This window comes from Eptatretus burgeri, chromosome 17, assembly GCF_056783735.1.
Source record: "Eptatretus burgeri isolate ZD-2024b chromosome 17, Ebu_testis_v1, whole genome shotgun sequence".
In the NCBI taxonomy this organism is placed as follows: Eukaryota; Metazoa; Chordata; class Myxini; order Myxiniformes; family Myxinidae; genus Eptatretus; species Eptatretus burgeri.
This window is the reverse complement of record NC_140977.1, coordinates 40,125,509-40,149,047: the sequence shown is the minus strand read 5'-3', so window position 1 is coordinate 40,149,047 and position 23,539 is coordinate 40,125,509. Positions and strand designations below refer to the sequence as shown.

General features: G+C 43.9%; 3 protein-coding genes across 9 annotated transcripts in view; 1 reads left to right on the top strand and 2 right to left on the bottom strand.

Moving 5' to 3' along the window:
* The window catches only part of LOC147009846 (uncharacterized), a 169,224-nt gene that overhangs the window by 15,209 nt on the left and 130,476 nt on the right, over positions 1–23,539 (top strand). The window lies entirely within an intron of this gene.
* The window catches only part of ADCY9 (adenylate cyclase 9), a 186,647-nt gene that overhangs the window by 52,793 nt on the left and 110,315 nt on the right, over positions 1–23,539 (bottom strand). For all 6 annotated transcript variants that reach the window (XR_015052805.1, XM_085861669.1, XM_085861665.1 and 3 more), the window contains 2 exons: positions 22,639–22,844; positions 13,433–13,592 (listed from right to left, as the gene is read on the bottom strand). Coding sequence is in view for 5 of the 6 variants with exons in the window: in XM_085861669.1 (XP_085717795.1) it covers positions 13,433–13,592; positions 22,639–22,844 (366 nt within the window). In the remaining variant the exon portion in view is untranslated. The remainder of the gene's footprint in view (positions 1–13,432; positions 13,593–22,638; positions 22,845–23,539) is intronic.
* Positions 6,281–23,539, bottom strand: part of LOC147009850 (uncharacterized) — a 71,857-nt gene continuing 54,598 nt past the window's right edge. Inside the window, exon 2 of the mRNA XM_085861671.1 lies at positions 6,281–7,410. The gene's annotated coding sequence lies outside the window, so the exon portion shown is untranslated. The remainder of the gene's footprint in view (positions 7,411–23,539) is intronic.

Sequence of the window (23,539 nt, the reverse complement as noted above, 5' to 3'; positions counted from 1 at the left end):
GGTGATTGAGTGAGAGGCCCAAAGACTCAGCTTCATTGCGGGAGATGCCAATGATCTTAAAAGCCCTGGTTTCGACAGCGTGAAGTCGAGAAAGGTGGGAGGCAGGAGCACCAGCCCAGAGGGGAGAGCAGTACTCCATCAGGCTACGGACAAAAGCTTTGTAAGTGGTCAGGAGCTCAAGAGGGCCGAGGAAGGACTTTGCACGACGGAGAATTCCCAGTCGGCGACTGGCTTTTGAGGCAAGGTTGGAAATGTGACTTTCCCAGGAAAGGTCATGGCAGATAGTGAGACCCAGAAGCTTGAAAGAAAAGACTTCTTCCAGAGGATTGTTGAGAAAGTGGATGGGGGGGTTTTGTAAACGGTCCTTTCGAAGAGACATAGTGAGAGTGTGAGATTTGTCTGGATTGTAAGACATGTTCCACGTGTTGGACCAGTTTGTGATTTTATCCAGATCTGCAGTGAGCGAAGAAGCTGCTGCTTGCCGGTCTGAGGGATGACAGATGGTACGGCAGAGGGTGGAGTCATCGGCAAAGAGAAATAGAGGATTTTCCAGAGAGTCCGAGAGATCATTGATGAAAACCAGAAAAAGAACAGGGCCCAGAACGCTACCTTGAGGAACTCCAGCCTGCACAGGAAGAGGGGATGAAAGAACTCCATTTAGGGCCACACGTTGACTGCGACAGGAGAGGAAGTCTGCAAGCCATGAGTGGAGATGGCCTTGAATACCATGGGAAGAGAGTTTGGTGAGTAGGGCAGGGTGCCAGACTTTGTCAAAAGCACGTGATATGTCCAGGGATACGGCTCGGATTTCCTGTCTGGCATTGAGGACCTCCATCCATTGATGGGAGAGCAGTAGCAGCATATCCAGGGTAGAGTGACCTGGTCTGAAACCAAATTGATGATTGGAAATCAAGCCATTGGAGAAGAGGAAGGATTTCATGTCTGAAGCGATGATGGATTCCATAACCTTGCTGATGATTGGGAGAAGGCTGATTGGTCTGTAGTTACAGGGATCTGTTTTTGCACCTTTTTATGCAGGGCAGTGATGTTAGCAGATTTCCAAGCAGATGGCAGATGACCTTGGGAAAATGAGAGGGTGAATAGAACAGAGAGAGGGTGAGCAAGAGCAGAAGAGCAGGCTTTGAGGACACGTGGGCTGATGCCGTCTGGACCGGTTGCAGAATCTGACTCGAGGTTTGAAAGCAAGCTCTCCACCTTGTCAGGAGAAAAGGATACAGAGTCCAGGGACAGTTTGGTGCGACTGGGTAAAGTGGGTAGAGATAGTGATGGGTTTGGGACACAAGATTTAGCTGCAAACACCGAGTTTAGACATTCAGCTTTATCACGTGTGGAATCAGCAGTGCGGCCATTTGAGGTAAGGGAGGGGATGGAGGGGGAACATACACCAGAAACAGATTTGATTAAACGCCACCAGGATTTTGAGGAGGGAGAGAGGTTTGAGAGTTCAGACTTGAGATGAGAAAGATGTTGTTTTCTGGCTCTCCTGAGGGTAGATACACACTTGTTCCGAGCTTTGTGGAAAGAACTGAGATTGCCCTCAGTTGGGTTTGCTTTCCATGAGGCAAAGGCAAGTTGTTTCAGGACAACTGCCTCGCCACAAGCTTCAGTAAACCAAGGGCGGGAGGAAGGGTAAGACAACTGAACACGAGAGGGGATAAATCTGTGCATGAGGGAGAGCAAGTTTCTTTGAAAGAATTCCCAGGATGAGTTGATGTTTGAGAAAGTAGTGATAGGAGACCAGTCTGTAAGTTTGATGGCTGCTCGGAGACCCTGCCAGTCGGCTTGAGTGAAATGCCAGACTCGACGGCGGTGAGGTGGTTCTCTGATAACAGCCAGAGAGATGTCCACTTTAACAAGGACGTGGTCAGAAGAACCAATTGGAGCGAAGGAAGAGCAGCAGATATTGTCAGGGAAATTTTGTCAAAATCAGATCCAGAAGAGATGGAGTACCATTGGTTGAGATCCGGGTCGGGAAGTTGACCGATTGAGTCAGTCCCAATGAGTCACAGAAAGCTTTTGCTGATGTCCCATGGCAGGTGAGAGAGGTACCCACACCTAGCCAACTGGCGTGATGACAATTGAAGTCGCCACATAAGAGGAAGAGAGAGTTTGGATGAGAAGATAGAAGATGGTCCATGTTTTCGGAGAGTGAGGTGTAGATGGAGTCATCACTGTTCGGTGGACGGTACAGCAGAGATGCCAACTTTTGGAAATCAGAATCAGGGAGGATTTTTAACTGACACCAAATAATGTGCGCGAAGCGCACATCTCGAGCGCGGAGCGCTCGACCCTTGCGGCGGGGTCCAGGGCCCACCTTAGGGCCCTGGAAGCTCTGGGGTTCTAGACGCTCTCTAGTGCCCTCTGAGCCCTATTTTGGAGCATTTAACATGTTAAGAATTCCCACTTTTTGAACAAAAAAAGGGGAAAATTGTGCACTTTTTAATGTTACATGTATGTTAATATTAGTAAGTTAGGGGACAATCAAAGATTAACAAAAAGCACAAAAGAAGCAATATTTTTCTTACCTTACTGGCTGGTACTACTGCTGCTTGCTTTTTCCATGGCAGCTTTGCTGAGTGACAGCTGTGTGGCTCTTTTAGCCCTTCTGATTATGTCTTTGCTGTATTCTCTCTGGTAGCAAGGGGTGCTATGAGCTAGTTTTTCAATTAAGAGAGCTTCCAGGGTTTTGACACTCAAATTGGGACGAAATTCAGTATGATTCTTCCGTACAATACTGAGTGCCCGCTCACATGATGCGTTCGAATGAGGAATGACCAAGATTCCCTTCATCACTTTGCTCAAATTAGGATACTTCTTGGCACCAGTGCAGGGATCTGTGAGCTGTGAAATCCGACGCCACTGCTCATCCACTCTCACTGTCTCAGTAGCAATTGTAGCTATGGAGGCGTCTGCCTGGTAGTGAGCGAATTCACTCTCAAGACTGTCTATGTCACTATCACCGCCACTGAACAGACAGGGGAATTTCTTGATGAAAAACTCCACACAGTCAAACCCCACTTCTTGGTGTAGCTTAACATCCAGCACCTGAGCATGCTTGGCTAATTCATCATCTAGCGGCCAGGTTTTGAAGATGTAATTGCAGGCTTTCACATAATATGAGCGAACTGCACTGAAGAAACCTTGGATGTCTGACTCACTCAGAGTGAAGGTGGATTTCTTGAGACTCCTTTGTTCCCTTATATACAGTTTGGCATCGTTCCCAATCATGAGGTCCTCATCATTCTTCTGATGATTTCTGTCAGAAAAGGGTACATTTACCAGAGGAACCGATGACACCGATGGTTTCAAAAACCGTACGAAGATATCTTTCAGAAGACCATTCAATTCTCCGTGCAGGAGATGAATACAGGGTTCGTCTCTTTGGAGCAGAAGATTCCCCTTCTCAAAAAGCTTGTTAGCATATCGAAGGAAGAAACAATAGAGTTTTGTTTGTGGAGACAAGAACATCCTGTTGACACGTTTTTCTCTAGATTCCTGCACAGTGTTTGAGGAAGATGCGCTTTTAGTTGTAGAACTCGTAGTACACTTAGCCGCAGGGAGATCACACTTGCGTTTACTGCCAGCAGAAGAGGTCAGACTCGTAGTACCAGATCCAATTTTACGTTTGAGGAGAGAGCTTGAGGTAGGTGCAGCCAAGGAAGAAGACCTCTGATTCGAAGGTTTTGCTGAGCTTCTATCAAGTGAATTGGCAAAAGCAGAACTTAACTTGGGTCCTTCTTTGCCTGTAGATGGGACTATCACAGTCTTTCTCGACTCTGAAGGGATCTGCTTTGTAGATGAACGTGATGAAGGGCCGGTGATGCTACCTGCTCTCAGCATTGGTTTTGGTGCTGTCCCTGCTGTCTTCTTCGCAGCAGATACTGCAGTGGTAGTGGTGAATGCTGCTCCACTAGTGCTTGATCCTGCAGTGCCAGTACTGGCAGTAGATACAGTGCCGTCCTTCTTGCTCGTTGTTAGAGTCTTGGCTACAGTTGGTTGCATTTTTCTTCGTACTTCTTCTTTGAAGAAGAGGCGAAGTGGCTCCCACTGTTCAATCAGCCTGTCTAGGCACTGACCAAGGGACAGCCACCTTGTTGCGACATGCTTCAGAATCTTGTGTGTCGGGGCATCACAGAGTTCTTGCAGTGCTTTCACTCCTTTGACGCGTTTACTACTTTTGTCCAAGTAGTAGTAAATATCGATGAGAAAGTCATCTAATTCAATGGGTAAGGCCTGAGCCGTCTTCTTGGCCGTATTGTGCATCATATGGCAAGGGCATCCCATGATGTAGCACTCTGGATTTTGTTTGTGGATATAAGCAGCGACTCCTTTGTGCTTGCCCACCATGACAGAGGCATTATCAGCACAAAAGGAAACACAATTTCCCCACGGAATTTTCCTGTCACTGAACTCATGATCAAGCAGTTTGAAAATGTTTTCTCCAGTGGAATCTTGTTTGCACGCAGGCAAACTTAGCAAACCTTGCTTCACAATCCCAGCACTGTTGTCATAGTACGAAATCAGGACAGGATATAGCTGGGCCTCACCACTGTCATTGCTACCGTCTGTAGCTAGGCTAAATGGAGCTAGTCTAGCAATATCGGCAATAGATGAAGCAGTAACATTTGACAACTCACCAATTACACTGGTCAACAACAAATTTGTTGTCTGCATTTTTAAGCTGATTTAGGACGAATCTGATGCGCTGAATCCAAAACTCACATTAGTTTTGTTCAATCAGGTCAAGTTTTTGAGATATGGCCACATGTCGTTTTTTACATTTTTGTTCACATGTACGCATGTGTGGAGCATTTTAGAAGAAGTTGGTGGGGGTAAAATGTCATGTCAAATAATTGTTTTGATTGGAAATAATATGACAAGAAGTATTCAGGTACGATAGTTCTGGGTGATTATGTCGAAAAGGGATCAGTTTGAAGTCATAAAACCTCAAAATCTTCCAAAAATTGGTGAGGCAAAGCATAAAGTTCGTGGATCAAAACTAAAGTTAATGGGGAAGATTTTGTAATAATGTGATACAAAAAAGTTGTATTTCTTGAAATAACGAACTCTGAAGAATGTACAATACCTACATGCGCCAATTTATGACATGCGCTTCTGCTCAAGCTTGGAGTGCCACAGTACGAACCCAAAGATTGGAGACTGTTCATTGACAGCAGCAAGCGATCACTGAAATGTGTTCTGCTACACAACGGCAACCAGTTTGCCTCTGTACCCATCGCTCACTCGACTACACTGAAGGAGAAGTATGAAGCGGTGAAGTACGTGCTGGAGAAAATTGGTTATGATCAGCATAAGTGGTTTATTTGTGTTGACCTGAAGATGGTGAACTTTTTGTTGGGACAACAGTCTGGCTTCACCAAGTACCCATGTTTTCTGTGCATGTGGGATAGTAGGGACCGTGCTCAGCATTACACGAAGAAGGACTGGCCTGTGCGGGAGGAATTGGTGCCATGCAAAGAAAGGAATGTCATCAACGACCCTCTGGTGGACAGAGACAGAATACTCTTCCCACCGCTGCACATCAAGCTCGGCTTAATCAAGCAGTTCACCAAGGCTCTGGACAAAGATGGTGACTGCTTCACTTACTTGTGCCAGGCTTTTCCAGGATTGACCATGGAGAAGTTGAAAGCTGGCATCTTTGATGGTTCTCAGATCCGTCAGCTCATCAGAGATCCAGAGTTCAAAAACTCAATGAACGAAGTGGAACTGGAAGCGTGGAAGACATTTGTTTTGGTAGTGAAGAACTTTCTTGGCAACAATAAGGCCAGAAACTACGCAGAACTTGTCAACAACATGCTGACTGCTTTCAGAAACCTGGGCTGCAACATGAGCATCAAGATGCACTACCTATTTTCACATATGAACCGGTTTCCTGAGAACCTGGGTTCAATGAGTGACGAGCAGGGGGAGAGATTCCATCAGGACATGAAGGAGATGGAGACCAGGTATCAGGGTCGCTGGGACGCAGTCATGATGGCTGACTACTGTTGGAATCTGAAGAGAGACCTCCCTGCCGCTGAACATTCCAGGAGTTCGAAGAAACGGAAGTTCAAGCCCTGAAGTTTGAACAGTGGTGACGCAACATGCAATTTACTTGTACTTACCTTTATCAATGCCCACCATTCAGATGACAGTAATCGATGTTTCTATCATGTAATCAATAAATGTTGTTGGCAAAACATTTTTTTTTCTTAAAAACATGTTTAGGATGATATGTGTTGACAAAAATCAGCTGATAATGCCACAAAAATGTAATTGATTTTGTCACAAGATCTGATTTTTTCAAATCAACTTAGCACAAAAACCTGACCTGATGGAGAGAAACGGATGCCATTTCCTGATTCAGCAGTGCCAGAATACCCTAATTCACTTGTAGAAATCTAGACAACATTCAGAAAGTAAAAAATTGTTGACCAGTGTTCTTTTTTTCTTCTTTGTTCTTGTTCTTTTTTTTTTTTTGTTCTTTTTTTTTTCTTTTTTTTTTCTTGCTTTTTGTTCTGTTTTTTTTTTGTTTTTTTTTGTTCTTGCACATCTTGCACATCTTGCAAGTTTTTGTTCTTGCACATCCATACTTTGAAGCAACTTTTGAATCTGGAAACATCTTTTGAAATAGAGGTCCAGCATGATCTGAGACTGATATGGGCAAGTTATGTTCCACAATAAATCCACTAAAGAGAAGTTCCGCTCAGGTAACATCCTCTTCCTCGCTTGTCCCTTGTTTGGTGAAATAATTCAGAAGTGTACCGGTACTCGTGCTCGAAGATCTCTCCTTTGCAATGTCTGTGTGCCGTTTGCTTCCAACGTGCTTCCGAATATCATCGCGACCTCCGTGCTCAACTGAAATATCAACGCTGCATACTGTACAATACGCATGATGAATTCCTCTTTCAGACTTTCGAATACACGGGTATTGGAGACTGTATTCGGTCTTGCACTTCTGAGACCATTTCTTGGTCTTCGTAAGCTTCTTTTCTGCCATTTCGTAATCAACATCGAGGGCTTGAAGCATCGGTAACTTCGAAGTCGATGTTCCACAGCTGCAGCGCGACTCGTAGAACTCTAGCGGCTGTTAAACACCGCACGGTGGTCGCGACCGCCGGGCTGGTACGGGGCCCAGCTGCATGCAGTGAGCGTATCGCATGCATATACACTGTGCATACATACCGCATGCACTGTATTGCACACATACCGCATGCACTAAATCTCAGTGCATGATCGCATAAGCGAGATCCAGACCCAATGTTTCGCTGCTCCTCATTTGAATTTGCAATTTTTTACGTACAATTTGGTAGCAGCGAACGTTATGGAGTTACCACATGCTATACGTAGCAGACGATGCTTTTCATTCAATTCTCATACTAGTACATTCTGATTAGTGAACAGTGCAAAAATATCAAAATTTCGGGAGGATAAGGATAGTGATCGTAAGGGCGGGAGTTTGGGTGAATTTTCGGAAGCCTCCCGATGAAATCGGGAGGGTTGGCATTGCTGGGTACAGTACACATATAAACATGAGGTGGGAGTGGAGGGGAAGCCGAAGCCAGAGGTATTCCTGGGGGTGTGGGGGAGTGAGAGCAGTGCAGGGAGAGTGAGGAATAGAGTCTTTGATGAAGAGAGCAACACCTCCACCAGGACGAGGCTCAGGTCTGTCATACCGTAAGAGGGAGTAACCAGGGAGAGATACTTGGGAGTCAGACACGTCTTGGGAGAGGAAAGTTTCTGTTAGGCAGATAATGTCTGGTTTGTCAGTGGCAACCTGCATGGAAAGATCTGAAAGGTTTGAGCGAAGGCCCCGGATATTTGAGGTCCACACTTTTAATGAAGAGGTAGGGGAGGAGGCTTTGGGTGCAGGAGGTGGAGGGGCGGGGGAGGGTAGGACGAGGGACGAGGGGGGGGGAGGTAAGGAGGTTGCTGAAGGAGTGTGGGGTATTGCAGAATAGCGAGGGGAGGGGGCCGAATGAGGAGGAGAAAAGGCTCTGTGGTGCTGGGAGAGAGGGGGGACAAGAGACAAGGAAGATGGCAGTTGAGGATTTGAGGAGGTGGAGTGAAGAGATGGAGGTGAGAGGGCAGTGGAGGGAGGCAGGTTGGTGGATGAGAGGGGGGGCAACTTAGAGAAGGAAGAGTGAGGGGGATGAAAGGTGGGAGAAAGGTGAGGGGGAATTTTTGAAAGAGGAGAGAGGGAGGCTTGGAGGGAGAAGAGTGGGATGGTTGCTTTGAGAGTGAGAGTGAGGGGTGAGGGGGTGAGTTGGCACTGAAGTTGGAAAAAAGAATGGTTGATGGAAAGCGAGCATCCATGGCAAACTGTGGTTTTTAAAAGTTTTAGGTCAGAGATGCGATTTAACACAATTCTTGATGGATGCAATGAAGGCGAATTCAGAGCATGGAGAGAAGAAGCGCTGTAATAGTTGGATTTTTTAGGCAAGGAATGAAGGAGAGGTCGAAATGAGAGCAGTCTGTTAAAATAGCAGAAGAGTAGTGCATTGTGAAACAGTAAAGAGTACCACATGTGTGAGAGAGGAAGATGAAGCATTATAAGATCGTTTTTGTTGTTAATATTAATGTATGAGAGAGTTCAACAGATTAGGTCATGGAAGTGTAAAAAAAAAAAGAAATCGAGGAAGACGAGGAGGAAGTTAAGAGGAAGAAGAAGTAGCAGAATCGGGAGAAGGTGAGCGTGTTGTTGTTGTTGTTGTTGGGTATATATATATATATTTTTTTTTTTGAGATGAGAAAGATTAGTTGGGAGAATGGGGGATGTTTGGAAAGTGGGGAGGATGAAAATTGAAGGTAATGGGGAGGATAGAAATTGAAGGTAATGGGGAGAAAAAACAAACAAACAAACAAACAAAAAAAAACGATCGAACACCGAGTGGAACCGGTAGGCCTCAAGCCGAGGACTAGGCCTCAAACACCAGGTAAGAACGTCGACATAAATACTCACAAAATAGCACGATTTTTGAAACAAAACCGAACTAGGAACACACATTAACATGTAGGTGAGAAAATTAAACAGTTAAAACGGGACAAATAACAACCGGAACTTAACTTTGAGGACGTCAGCAGGGAGCCCCGAAGGAGACCTCTTGCCGCTGAAAACCGGAACCGGAAGTGCCTGATTTTGACTGATTTTGACCTTGACCTTTGACTGATTTTGACCAAAATCTAATCAGCACTAGCCATCACCCTCCTGAATCAAGTGGTGTAATTTGACATTGGTAGCTTCTTCCGTTCTCGAGTTATCGTGCCTACAAACAAACACACAAACACACAAACATACACACACACAAACAAACAAACACACAAACAGAGGATGGAAGTCATCAATATACTGACGAAATCTTTAGATTTCGTAAGTAATAAACAGACAAACAAACCGGACGATTACAATATCCCGCTCCCTCCCTCTGGGGGGCGGGTTAACAAAAAAAAGCCACAGCTGGGATGTTTCAATATTTAAATAATGTGCGAATGTTTCTTGATGTCGTCAAAAAGTTTTTTTTTGTTTTTTTTTACGTTCACCATTGAAACGGCCAATTGCGTTTCTTCTTTAAATGTATTTGTTCAAGTTGTTATCACATTAACAAAGTCGTAAGTAACATATGGTTCTTAGCAAAAAAGTATAAAAAAATTATTGGTAAATTGGCATTTTTTTATTGAAGGATTCGGTCAATGCACAGATCAATTACCTGGCAAACATACAGGAGTCATCTTTCCATTCCGCCACCTTAAGTTGACAGACGTTATAGAGGCGGGAGCACCAGCCCAGAGGGGAGAGCAGTACTCCATCAGGTTGTGGATGAAAGCTTTGTACGTGCTTCGGAGCTCAGGAGCTCAGGTGTGCCAAAGAAGGACTTTGCACGACGGAGGATGCCCAATCGGCAACTGCCTTCGGAAGCCAGCTTGGTGATGTGGCTTTCCCAGGAAAGATCACGGCAAATAGTGATACCCAAAAGTTTGAATGAGAGAACTTCTTCAAGAGCATTGTTGAGAAAGTAAATGGGGTGGTTTTTCCAGACGGTCCTTTCGGAGAGACATAATGAGAGTGTGAGATTTGTCAGGATTGAAAGACATGTTTCACGTGTTGGACCAGCTTGTGATTTTATCCAGACCTGCAGAGAGCGAAGAAGCTGCTGCTTGCTGGTCTGAGGGATGACAGACGGTACGGCAGAGGGTGGAGTCATCAGGAAAGAGATAAAGAGGATTTTCCAGAGAGTCGGAGAGATGATTGATGAAAACCAGAAAAATAATAGGGCCCACAACGCTGCCTTGAGGAACTCCATACTGGACAGGAAGAGGGGATGAGAGAATTCCATTAAGGGCCACACGTTGACTGCGACAGGAGAGGAAGTCTGTGAGCCAAGAGTGCAGATGAGCCAAGAGCCTTGGATACCATAGGAAGAGTGTTTGGTGAGCAGGGCGGGGTGCCAGACCATATTGAAAGCACGAGATATGAATCGGCACTTTTATTTTTTATTAAATGACCTGTGAACCGGTTGGGTTCTCATTGTGACAGCGGTTGAGGAAAAAAATCATTTCAAGAAAACAAGAAGATATCTCCAGCGAACTACACCGCTGAGGTTGTTTGCATTGATCAAATAATCAGGAAGAGTATTGACTGAATCGAGAATTGAGTTTTTTATTTCTTTTGTTGCCCGATTTGAACGAAACTTGATATTGCACGCCAATGTGAAAAAAAAAAACGGAGAAAAGAAAGTCGAAGAAATTATTGTGCGTTATCTTCTAAACACAATTTTATTTACTAGTGCGGGCCCGTAAGTGCGTGCCAGTATGTGCAGCTTCGTTCTTTCGCTCTTGTAAACGACGACTGGATTGGGGCATTGTTTCAATTAGATCGGAACAACCGTATCATAAATGGCCACAACTTGGGAAACACCTGGGAAACATACTCAGGTCCCCAGCGTCAATTGTGATGTCATATCAAACAAAGAAGAAGAAGAATTGTGACGCCCCCTCTCTCTCGCCCCCGCCCCTCTCTCCCCCCTAGTCTCGCCCCTCCTCTCAACCCCCTCCTCTCTCGCCCCTCTCTCTCGCCCCTCTCTCTCGCCCCCTCATTCTCACCCCCCCTCTCTCCCTCCCCTCTCTCGCCCCCTCTCTCGCCCCCTCTCTCGCCCCTTCCTCTCTCCCCCTCTCTTGAATTGTGATGCCCCCTCTCTCTTACCCCCTCTCTCCCTCCCCTCTCTCGTCCCCCTCTCTCGCCCCCTCCTCTCTCCCCCTCTCTTGAATTGTGACGCCCCTCTCTCTCACCCCCTCTCTCCCTCCCATCTCTCGACCCCTCTCTTGCCCCCCTCTCTCGCCCCCTTCTCTCCCCCTCCTCTCTCGCCCCTCTCTCTCGCCCCCTCATTCTCACCCCCCTCTCTCCCTCCCCTCTCTCGCCCCCTCTCTTGAATTGTGACGCCCCTCTCTCTCACCCCCTCTCTCCCTCCTCTCTCTCGTCCCCCTCTCTCGCCCCCTTCTCTCCCCCCTCCTCTCTCGCCCCCCTCCCCCCCCCCCCCTGTAAATGTATTCACAAATGTCTACCAAGCGAAACAATTAATTCAAACCTTGGGAAAAAACAGCTTTCAAACCCTTGGGAAACAGCTCTTTCGCTTGGGAAAATTCAAACCTTGGGATTAATTAATAATATGAACAATTAATTAAAACCTTGGGAAACACTTGGGAAACAGCTGAAACGGATGAAGAACGATATCAAACCTTGAAAAGGCACATACTCAGGTCCCCAGCGTCGATTGTCACGTCATACCACACCAAGAAGAAGAAGAATTGTGACGTCAATCGTGCAAAAAAAAAAATAATAAATAAACATTGTGACATCATAGCACCGTGTCTTGTCATTGGTTGACAGATAAATGGCCGTAACTTGGGAACCGCTTGTCCGATTGATATCAAACCTTGAAAAGGCACATCCGCGGGTCCCCAGCAATATTCCTGGCAAGTTTCAATCAGATCGGACCGGTGGTCGTCGAGAAACGGCGGTCACAGACAGACACACATACAGACACACATACAGACAGACAGACACACGCACAGAGATTGCTGGAATTATAGATAGAATTAATGAACACGGAGGTATTAGATCAAAATGGCAGTTTATTTTATGCTTAAAAATAAATCGTTCTTTGTCTGTACTAAATGTTTGAGATTTTCTAATGAATCATTTCAAGAAAAAAGAAAGATAGCGCCAGCGAACTATACCGCTGAAGTTGTTTGCATTGATCAAATACTCCTGAAGAGGACTTGACTGAATCGGGAATTGATTTTTTAATAATTTTTTCATTGCTCGATTTGAACGAAGCTTGATACTGCACAGCGCAGGAGAATGGTGAGTAAGGGGGCCCTAAAATTTTTACGCTATCATGTACCGTTTTGGCTGTATTTCAGGAACATACATACATACATACATACATACATACATACAGTATATGCATACATGCATACATACATACAAGATGAGACTTTTAGTAATATATAGATGTCTCGAAAGCACTATTATTACATCTCTTTACTTTAATTTACCTTATACACAAACCACGCAAGCATGCAAGCAGTACGATGGCAATGCTGAGAGCGCGAGAGTACACAGCGAAGCTCATTTGCATACATGCGTCATTTTCCGTTCAAACTGCCGCCTCACCTCAGACCCTTATTATTACAAACGGCTCTCTTATAGTATAGAGGCAAAATGGTGGAATTATTAAAATATTAACCCACAGTTTCACTTGTACAAAACATGCTTACTCCATCTCCTTAAACTTGTTGCTCTCTCCTTAAATCTCCTTTCCATTTTCTCCCCACTCTCATACTCTTCACCCACACCTTCTCCCTTCCTCATCCTTCTCTTCTCAATCTCGATATCCACATTATATCCTCCTCTCAGACTGGCAGGATGGCCTAGGGGTACGCACACTCGCCTCTAAGCTCTCTAGCCTGGGTTAGAATCCCGACCCAGTCATCCCGGTATTTCACAGGCAGGGTGATTCATCAATGTGTGTGCTGTCCATCGGATGGACATTAAACTGGGTGCCCCATCTACTGGCATTAGTTGGTGGGCATTAAAGATCCCACGGTGTCCTTTATGAAGATAGGCGGGCTATCGCCAGCACCCTGAACAAATTACAAATTCCTGCCTTATCCTACAGGAGGGCGTTGCATCAGCGGCACAGCTGTGCCCTCCGCCAATGATGCTGCACTGCAGCTTTGTGCTGCATACGAAAGAATAAGAAGAAACCCCCTCTCTCTCATACGATGAGTACATAATAAATACATGGCCCAGTATAGGCTATTATCAATAGCTTTGCGAAGCCATATTTTATCAAAGATCTGAAAACATTCAAAGGAATATATTAGAGTAGAAAATTGATGGATTATTTACAGGCTTTGATGCAAGTACACCACAGCTGAAGTTGCACAAGGTAAGGATAGCAGGTGAAGAAACAAGCAGCAAACCCAAGACGTGCCGTGGGATCCAGCCGGAGCCAAACTCCAGAAGCTTTCGTAACCACTGCGCCGCATAGTCCAAACACAGTGCCATCCTGAGGACGCAGTAACCACACAATCAGCCCATTGTGTAAACAAAAGCAGGAAGTGGCCAATAACACTTGGTGTGATCATTCAAATCTTGTCAAATGCCCCATATCATGCTTCCGGATCTTCAATGAATCCTCAGCGAATAAATTTTAAAAACCCCAGCAATTCAAAAAGAACAAGATAACAACCAATCTAAAGCATTATAATCAGTCAAAAAAAAGCAAAATAATTTTTTAAGCTATTTAGAAGCAAAACTCAACACACCGCAAAAGAAAAAAGTACAGAACTGTCGGATCCCGCTATTCGCGCGGGATATGTTCCTGGGAAATGCCGCAAATGGTGAAGCCGCGAATGTCACGCATTGTTTCAATGGAAAAGGAGGAATAGGTTCCCGGTGGTTCGTGACCCACCTAAAAATACCACGAATAGCGAATGGTGAAGCCGCGAATGTCACGCATTGTTTCAACGGAAAAAGGGGGGTAGGTTCCCGGCGGTTCCTCATTCATAATGGAAACTTTTAAAAGTTTAAAATATTTTTGAACGCGAATGCACATGATTACAGTTTCATAACAAATGCTGACAAGTGAGAAAAAAAAAGACAACACCAGGTACCGTTTCCAATGTTTATTGAAGGAATGCGATTAACAGTTTATTAACAGTGATTAAACCGCACCATAAAAGTTATATAAAATAAATAAATAAATAAATAAATAAATAAAAACAGCAGGTTCCGTTTCAAATTTTTATTTGCACAAACACAAAACTTTTCAAATGATGATGATGATTTAAAAGACAGTGAACTCTATGGAGTTGTCTGAAGACCTCACAGGTGAGGGTGCTGATGAGTCGTGTACCAAACGGAATGTAGGTGAGGGTCCTGAGGCAGATGAGGATCCTGATGAGTCGCTCACTGAAGGGGATGCAAGAGAGGCAGGATAGGCAGGAGAGGCAGGAGAGGCAAGATGGGCAGGAGAGGGTGCTGATGCTCTTGAGGTGGATGGACCAGGGTGGAAAAAATCTGTGATTGAGAACTGCCTGGCAGATTGCTGCAGGTTTCGATGTAGCTCCTTGTATGGGAGCATCACATCATCCAACCCCTCTTGAACTTGAGGTAATGCTCCATGACTGCATTGACGTCTAACAGCCTCTTGGTAATTGACCGCATGTCCTGCCACATCTCACCACAGGAAGGATCTCACATCGCTCGTACCTGTGTCACTCTTGCTCGCGCCACCCGCACCAGCCAGATGCGCCACAGGAACTTGACCATGAGTTTGGACCTCGACACCTCTTTCTCCTCATCACTGCCCACTTCCTCCTCCTCCTCCTACTCCTCCTCAGACACCTTGGTAATGACTCCCAACTCCTCGGTGAGCTCCTCGGCATGCGAGGCGATGAGTATCCAACTTCTCAGGCTCCATGTCGTCAAAGCCTTCTCCCTCCTACCTGTCGTGCCAACCCAACAATTTCATGCCTCTCCTCCGTGTTGTCGGGAAAGCCTCTGAAGTTATTTACTGCCTGTGGCCACAGGTTGTGCCAGCAGACATTGATAGTGGAGACTCTCACCTCATCCAGCGACTCTTTGATTGCACTGATGCAGTGGGCTATGTTGAACTACTAACAATACCCAACGGTGAGCTCTGGGTTGGCATCCATCGCATTCAAAATGCGGCAAAAGGTGCGGTAAGTATAATAGGTTCTAAAAGTGGAGATTACCCCTTGGTCGAGCGGCTGGATCAGGGAAGTGGTGTTGAGCAGCAGGAATATCACCTCGATGTTCGGGTGAGCCACATTCAGGTCCCCAGGGTGACCAGGAGCATTGTCTACGAGCAGAAGATCCTTGAACGCAAGGTTTTGTTCTGCCAGATACCTCTCCACCTGAGGGACGAAACGGTTACGGAACCAGACAATAAAAATTTCTGCCATCACCCACGCATTCCTGTTGGCCCTCCAAAGCACAGGCAGCATGTGCTGTTCTTTCCCTTGAGACGATGTGTGTCCAGGGAATGGTACAGCATCATGGGCTATGTCATACAGTCAGTTTGGCATTTGCGCAGAGAAGAGATACCCAGTCCTTTGCGGCCTTGAATCCTGATGCTGTCCCCTCGTGCTTAGAGATAAAAGTTAGTGTTGGCATTTTTTTTTCCAAAACAGGCCGGTCTCATCTGCGTTGAACACCTGCTCTGGCAGGTACTCCTTCTCCTCGATGAGCTGTGCAAGTTGAGCAGGAAACGTTTCGGCCGCCTCATGGTCGCAGAGGCACACTCACCTGTCAGTTTGGCGTTGTGGAGACTGTCATACTTCTTGAAGCGGTCAAACCATCCCCTGCTTGCTTGGAATAGTCGGGGGCCACTCGTACTCACATCGCTCGTACCCGCGTCACTCGTGCTCGCGCCGCCCGCGCCAGCCAGATGCGCGTACATATGCATCACCTTTGCGCGATTGAGAAGTCCACTTTAAGGCATGTTCTTCTGCTCATTGTCCTCAATCCATACACTGAGAGCCTTCTCCATCCTTTCTATGTGGACATCCCGAACGTGGGTAACCATTTTGGTGCTTGGTACAGCACTCGCCACAACACTTTCTCAGATCGACTTCTCGTTCTTCCATATGTGGCGAACGGTGGATTTGTTTCCTCCATACAGTCTGCCCACAGGAGCCACACTCTGTCTTCTTGACAGCCAGTCCAGCAGATCCACTTTCTGACTCAGGCTCATCATTTTCTTCTTCCTCTTGGCAGTCGACGCATCTCCGGCACTATTCTTGCACTTGGGAGCCATGTTTGATCAATAAACTAATGAGCGGAACGAGAGGAAAAACACCAGTCAAGGCAATGGGATGACAAGAATGATCGAGACCCAGGACACCCTGCACATAAGTAGTCATGCAGAAATTGTGGATAGCTGCGGGAAGGGTAAGCAGACTGCCCATTGTTTGTGGGGGATGTTGGCGGGGTAGATGTGGTGAAACATTTTAATTGTGTAACTCATGGGAGTGGGGGGAGGAGACATCTTCAGCAGCTTGTAAAGCCGCTGTCACACCTTGATGATTTCGCCAGCGTATGCCGACGTATGAAAAATTTGTCTAAAACGCTGACACATGTTGAATACGTTATGGGTAAGTTTTGTATACGTTAAGAGCACGCTGAAGCACGCTGACATACGTCGTAGTACGCCGAGCTCGTCGACAAATTTTAACATGCTCAAAATTTTTCGACGTACGCCAGCGTATGACTCGCACGTTCCGAATATGCGGGCCATAAGTTGTAGGCACGTTACGCGATCGTTGACACACGTCGACACACGTTACTTGAAAGTTACTCATAAGTCGAAACACGTCGAGGTAATGTTTAGCATACCCGAAACTTATTTCTAACCTATGAGTTATGATTTGAATTCTAACGGTTATGATTTGAATCGTCGAGCGGCAGCTTTTTAATAGGCTTCGCCACGTGATTGTCGGCGATACGCTGCCGCGCGCTATGCATACGTTAGACTATCATTGGGCATAGGTTGTGAACGCCAACAACACGCTAAGCATTCGTTGGTATAAGTTATCTATATGTTATCGAAACGTTCTGTGTATGTTACTAATACGTTATGCATACGTCCAACTCGTTATGAATACGCCAAAAACTGAAAAAAACATCAATAGTTCAGCGTACGCCAGCGTTTTACATACATTTTGATACGTTGCCATACGCTGGCAAAAACGTCAAGGTGTGACAGCGGCTTAATAGATGTGGTGAAGCATTTTGATTATTTAACTCATAGATGCTAATGTTTTACTCCTCAAATGGAGGTGGATGTGGTGAAACATTTTAATTGTGTAACTCATGGGGGGGGGGGGGTAACATCTTCAGCAGCTCGTAATATATACGGTGAAGCGTCCTTATAGCACAAATGGTGGAACAAGTCATGCAGCTCCGTTTGTTGTGTGAATGATGGGACATGTCACGCAGCTCGGATTACAGCATGGCTGGTGGACGATACAGTCTGTTTTAGAACTGTGTTATGTGCACGGCTCGTGAAAGGTATGTTTTTGCGTGCAGTGATATATGTACATACAGCTCGCTTATGGCGTGTGTGGTAGAAAATGTGTTTTGGAACTGTTATGCGTGTGGCTCATGAAAAAAAAAAATTTACGTCCATGAAAAACCGCGAATACGCGAAGCTCGGGGCCGCGAATGTCAAAGCAATAGAGGCCGGCAATATGTCGATATACCGGTTATATCGATGTAATTTTTCATATGGATATACTGTATTGGTATTGAAATTCTGAATATACCAGTATACCGAAAAATAAATCGATATTAAAAAACAGTATATCACCAATAAATTGAAGGAAGATGTTTACAATCTTTAAATACCGTACATGATTCAAAAAGCTTTGATGCACTTGGTGTCTCGGCTGAACATGGAACAGGAACAGTGAAACGGATGACGTGAGGACGTACCAGGAAGTAAGTACAGTTGGTTCTAACTTTTAAACCTCAGCATCCGAGCTCATCATCTCCGTACAGGGTAATTCCACGTAATAATGGACATGAAGCATAAAATTTGAAAATGTATTTTTCAAAAGGATTTCTGTTGGACGGTGTTTCGTTAGGTCTGAATTTTCATAATTTATGCGATATTTACTCCGTGGATGATGTCACGTGATCTGGCGGCCATCTTGAAAGAACTGCCTCAACGTCTTCCAACGGTAAGTCATTCTGTCTGTTATCATTTTGTCGAAAATATGGCTATTTGATGAATATTTTAATCCAAAGTAGTATTCGCTGATGAATATTACTGATATAGGATCAGGCTGTAGTATAATTTTTGAAACATTTCCACTGTTGTGTACCTTTTTTTTTGCATTTTATTGTACCAGGTGCACATTGTTACGTCCGTTACATTTTTTAGTGTTATTCACGCCTGCAGTCCACGGTCGAATGCCTTTTTGATCAAAATATAATTTTTGTTAAAAAAAAAAAAAACAACCAAATGTTCGCTGATGTATGTAAGAGATTGTATAGATATCATAAAATGCGCCCTAGCATTGACTATCCAATATGTGATCGCATGGGTTACGTCCGTTACATTGCTAAGTGACACCGGTTATAGTGAACTTTTCAAAATATTTTAACAAACAACAGACAGATCGTATCGTTGGAATATAGAAAGTATGCTACTAATGCTTAGTTTGCTTACCGTGAATGAAAGGTATACTACAAATTCGTTATTTCGCAGGATTTAAGAATTGTGCTATGGCCAGTTTTAGTTGTGTCCATTTCGATGTTACGTCCGTTACGCCTCTTAAATGTTGATTTTTGCTTTAGTAGTAGACTACACAGTGGGGTTTGTACCAATATCAGAAAGCCATAGAAACTAATTATGATATGTAATAAAGAAACTCTCTGTAATATGGCCAACCTTTTCAAAATTTCAACATTAGTGATGCAATTTTTGTCTCAATGTTACGTCCGTTACGCTGGAATTACCCTACAAGCAATCACGTTCTTCTTTGTCCTTGCGGCTGGTTTTAAAGCAATTGCCAATTGGTTAATCATATGAATTGGATGTGCTTTAGAAACCCTGTGCCGAGTCAGTGATCCACGATATCGATACCTGTATGATAGCGATACCGGGATGAAAGCGATACCCGGTATTATCATACCGGTACGGCGATAGCGATGAATCTTGATTCTCTACCTGTGTCGTTTCCAATACTGATCTCACTTTAAAACAAAATCAATTTTATTACAAGTTGAACTTGAAAGTAAAATAACCATTCTCATCATGGGGGGGGGGGGGGGAGAGAGAAGCTCCATGTGGGAATACCTTGAAAAATTACTGTGTGAATAATGTGTACGTCATATATGAATACGTAATGGACTATTAGACGATTGTGTATTTTTGGAACCTGCGTAAAAAATATTTATTATGTAATTATTTCTTTAATATCGATATACCGGGATGATCCCACGGTATATTGATATCGAAAAAAAAATCGAAACCGACGGGCCTACAAAGCAGGTTGCAGTTTATAAATCGCGAAGACGCGGGGTCCGCGAAGAGCGAATTCGTGAATAGCATGGTCTGACAGTACTTGAAAACTGATTAAAATGATGAATCCTCTCAAGGCCCTCAAATTTCCTGGTCCCAATCTACCAAATTTAATGATGAGACCTCAATTATTTTGTGACTCACAAGAAAGTAAAATTAGAAAGAGCAATCAGAGATTGCTATCTCTCACCAGGACTTGTTTTGAGTGGTGTTTGTGTGGTTTTGTGTTTGCGTGGTGTGTAGACGATGTATTGATGACGTAGGTTTATGTTCACACAGCGGACAAACAGACCTTTTCGGTTTTGTTGTATAAATTCACGTTCCAATCGTATGTATTTCATAGACGTCGTCACGTTCCGTACCTTCTCGACGTATGCACGTTCTAATAGTATGTACAATAAAAATGCCCTCCCATTCATAATACACATACCTTATGGACATACTCCTATTGTAATAGTAAATACTTCATGGACTTATTCGCATTCTAATTGTATGTACTTTATAGTTATAAAGGTACTCAGTTGAAAAAAAAAAGATAACGTGCAACACTAGCTACCACCAGGTGATATTTGTGGTCTGCATCAGCACATTATGTGCTTACATGTAGACAGAAAGACAGACAGATAGACAGCCAAATAAACCAACCCAAATGCAATGCCCTCTAACGAGGGCAAAAATACTCGTCAAATCACTCACAGACCTCATCTTTTTGGCATGAGCTCATTTTGCGACCTGGAAAAAACATACCAGCTGCAATATCATCAATCATTGTATCAGCATCGTTTGAGTGTGTATTATAACAGTCTCATTGTGAATGTTTTATCATGCACACATCTCTCATGGAATCCGTGGAATCGAAAGCTCTCAATATTATTGGAATTTCCCATGAAGAGGCCAAAGTACAAGGTGCATTGCTCTCACATCACAGGCAGGTCAGTGGTCTCTTTTTTTCTTCCGTCTATTCTCCACACTGCTTCCTCTGCTCTCTCAGTCTTCTGACCCTCCTCAGAAACTCCAGGAAGTATGTGTTCTTCCATTAACTCCCTCTTGGTTAAACTTCCAAAAACCAGGCTGACTGCACACCTCAGTTCCTTTATTGCTCACTTCTCCCGTTTACACAACCGCTTTCCAGAGACAATTCTTTCCCACTCTTCCCTCCAGGGCTTCAAACAGGAAATAAACCGCCACCTCTGGTCATACCCTATCCTGACCCATGATCTTTATTAACCCTATTAACCATTCATAACCCAACCCCCTTACTTGCAGGTTGCAATGTTTCCTCCCTTCTTTTCTCTCCCCTCCAATGTACAAGAGTCTCCCCTCTGCCCTAATGCCAGTTGATACCATTCTTCACCTTGCTCTTCCATGAGCTTTGATTTTAGAGAACAACAAAAGTCTTTCACTTTTAATTTAGAAAACAGTGCAGGTGCATGATTCAAAAAGGCTGGCGGGGGGGGGGGGTAAGAAGTTTGTCTATATGAAAGGGTTATGGAAAGGAGGGGGAGGCAGGTGAGCAGTTGGAGCAATTAAAGTTGTTCTATAGATGTGAGATGGGTGTTTTAATCCAGGTTTTGGTTTAAAATTTCATTGCCACATGCGCGAAGCAAAAAGCGGGGTAAATCAATTGGTTCACTTTGACTGTCTGTCGACAGACATCAGTCCATGATTGAGGAACTACTCAATGAAATATAATTTTTATATTTTGAACACTTTAGAAAACGAATCGGAACACGAGCCTGGAGTTTAGCAGTACTTTGGCTCTGAATTTTGGAAATCATACGGAATCTCATCCAGATCGCGCTTGCATAGAGGAGTGAGATAATTGTTTTACTCTGCCTGCCCGGCAGTCAAACAACATTGAAAATCATTCCAAACAGGAAACTTACTGTTTTTAGGGACCTCAAAAAGGACACAAACAACAGGCACGAATAACTAATGCAACCTGCTAAATAAGGTGGTGTGAAAGGCGATGCATCAACGGCGGTAAACGCCCAAAAAAATTTTTCTCCAGCCTTTAAAACTTATTTTATTTCAATTGAATTATATGCTTCAACACTGTCGGACACAAACCACCTTGTCACTTCTAAAAACCTCCAGTTTCGCAGTACTTGGACAAAATATTACGCCATCTCAACCAATCAAATTTGCCACTCGCAATCTCAGAGTTGGGGAATATAGAGATTCAGACAAAATGGCGGCTCATAGGAAATATAGATTGTGCTCGGAAACAAAAAGCAAGAGTTTAAAAGACCCTTCTCTTGTCCTTTTTCTCAAAACTGTGTAGGGTAAGGTGTTCTATGAATTTTCTAGTTTAAAGAAAGCAAGAGCAAAAGCAACAAATTATTTCAATACTGATGGATCAAAAACCTGTGGAGGTACAAGTTTTGTTAAGTGTAGACCTCAGGACATTACCCAATGCTAAATTTTAACCCTACTTCCTGGCCAGGATGCATGTCTGGTCATTGCAGTCCCTCCATTCCACAAATATGGTGCAGAGTAAGTGGATTTGTGCCTGGCAACGGCAGAGTCACTCAAAGCGTTTGCCACGGCTGAATTCCATTTCCGGTCCCACATCAAGCCATCATAAAGAAGAGGTAGCCAGAAGACAAAACCGATCAAAGGCAGGTTATTGAGCCTTGCTTTAAAGATATCAATCTAAGATGTCATCAATTTGCTTCTCAAGAAGGATGTTGCCTCAAGAAGTAAACCCTTGTTGACATTGAACTTTTGGTATGTCAGAATGTGTCCAATAGCCTAACAAGTACCCATTAAAATATATATATATATATATATATATATATATATATATATATATATATATATATATATATATATATATATATATATATATTTGTTACTGTTACACTTTATATTTGTGCTTTTTAAAAAATAATAATAATAATGCCAACCCTTGCGAACTCAACTTAGAAGACCAATGTAAATGTATTTTTATTACTTTTCAGATTGTATCATTGTGTTTCCATAATTGACCGATCCTCACCGAAAGGAAAGGAAGAGGCAAATGGCATGCAGGATGAAGACCAGCGAAGTTGCAATGATGGGCAAAGGAGTCGATCCGTCGAGACCCCATAGAATGAGCAGACAGGCAACTGCTCCAAGCAGTGACACCACACAGGAAATAGACACATCCAGTAAGGAGCTCAGACGCGCATTTGCAATCGTATCCACGGCTGCACCATTCATAACCTGCCACGTGAGCGATGACTGGATGTCAGAGAGCTTAACTGGATCAATAAGCATAACAAAAATAAAATTGTCTTTTCCGAAGCTATTTAAACACCAGGCACAGGTCCAAGAAATTTAAGCGTTACTTTTTACAAATTTAAGCCCCAATGCATGACTTTTAACCCAGAAATATATATTCCATTGATATATATATATATATATATATATATATATATATATATATATATATATATATATATATATATATATATATATATTCCATTGATATGTATTGCAATGATATCGATGTATTGCTGTTTCTTTTCACAAAACTAACCAACTTGATGAATGTAACAATTGACAAAGACATAACAAACCATGAACAAGTTTGCTGACAGGGGTGACAACACATATATAGACATGGACACAATGCCTACAAATATACGACTTATCTAAGGGCCCTAATTATTACAACCTTGTTGTGGGGTCGAGCAGGAACAATTTTGGCCAAACCTTTCACAGACTGGCTGGTAAAGGCTGACATTCGACTGAAAGCGACAGGAACTTGTAATTTGTTCATGGTACCAGCGACAGCTCACCTAATCTTCGCGAATGACACCGTGGGATGTTTAACATCCACCAACTAATTCTGGCAGACGGGATGCCCAGTTTAAGGTCCTCCCAAGGGACGGCGCACACATTGATGAATCACCCTG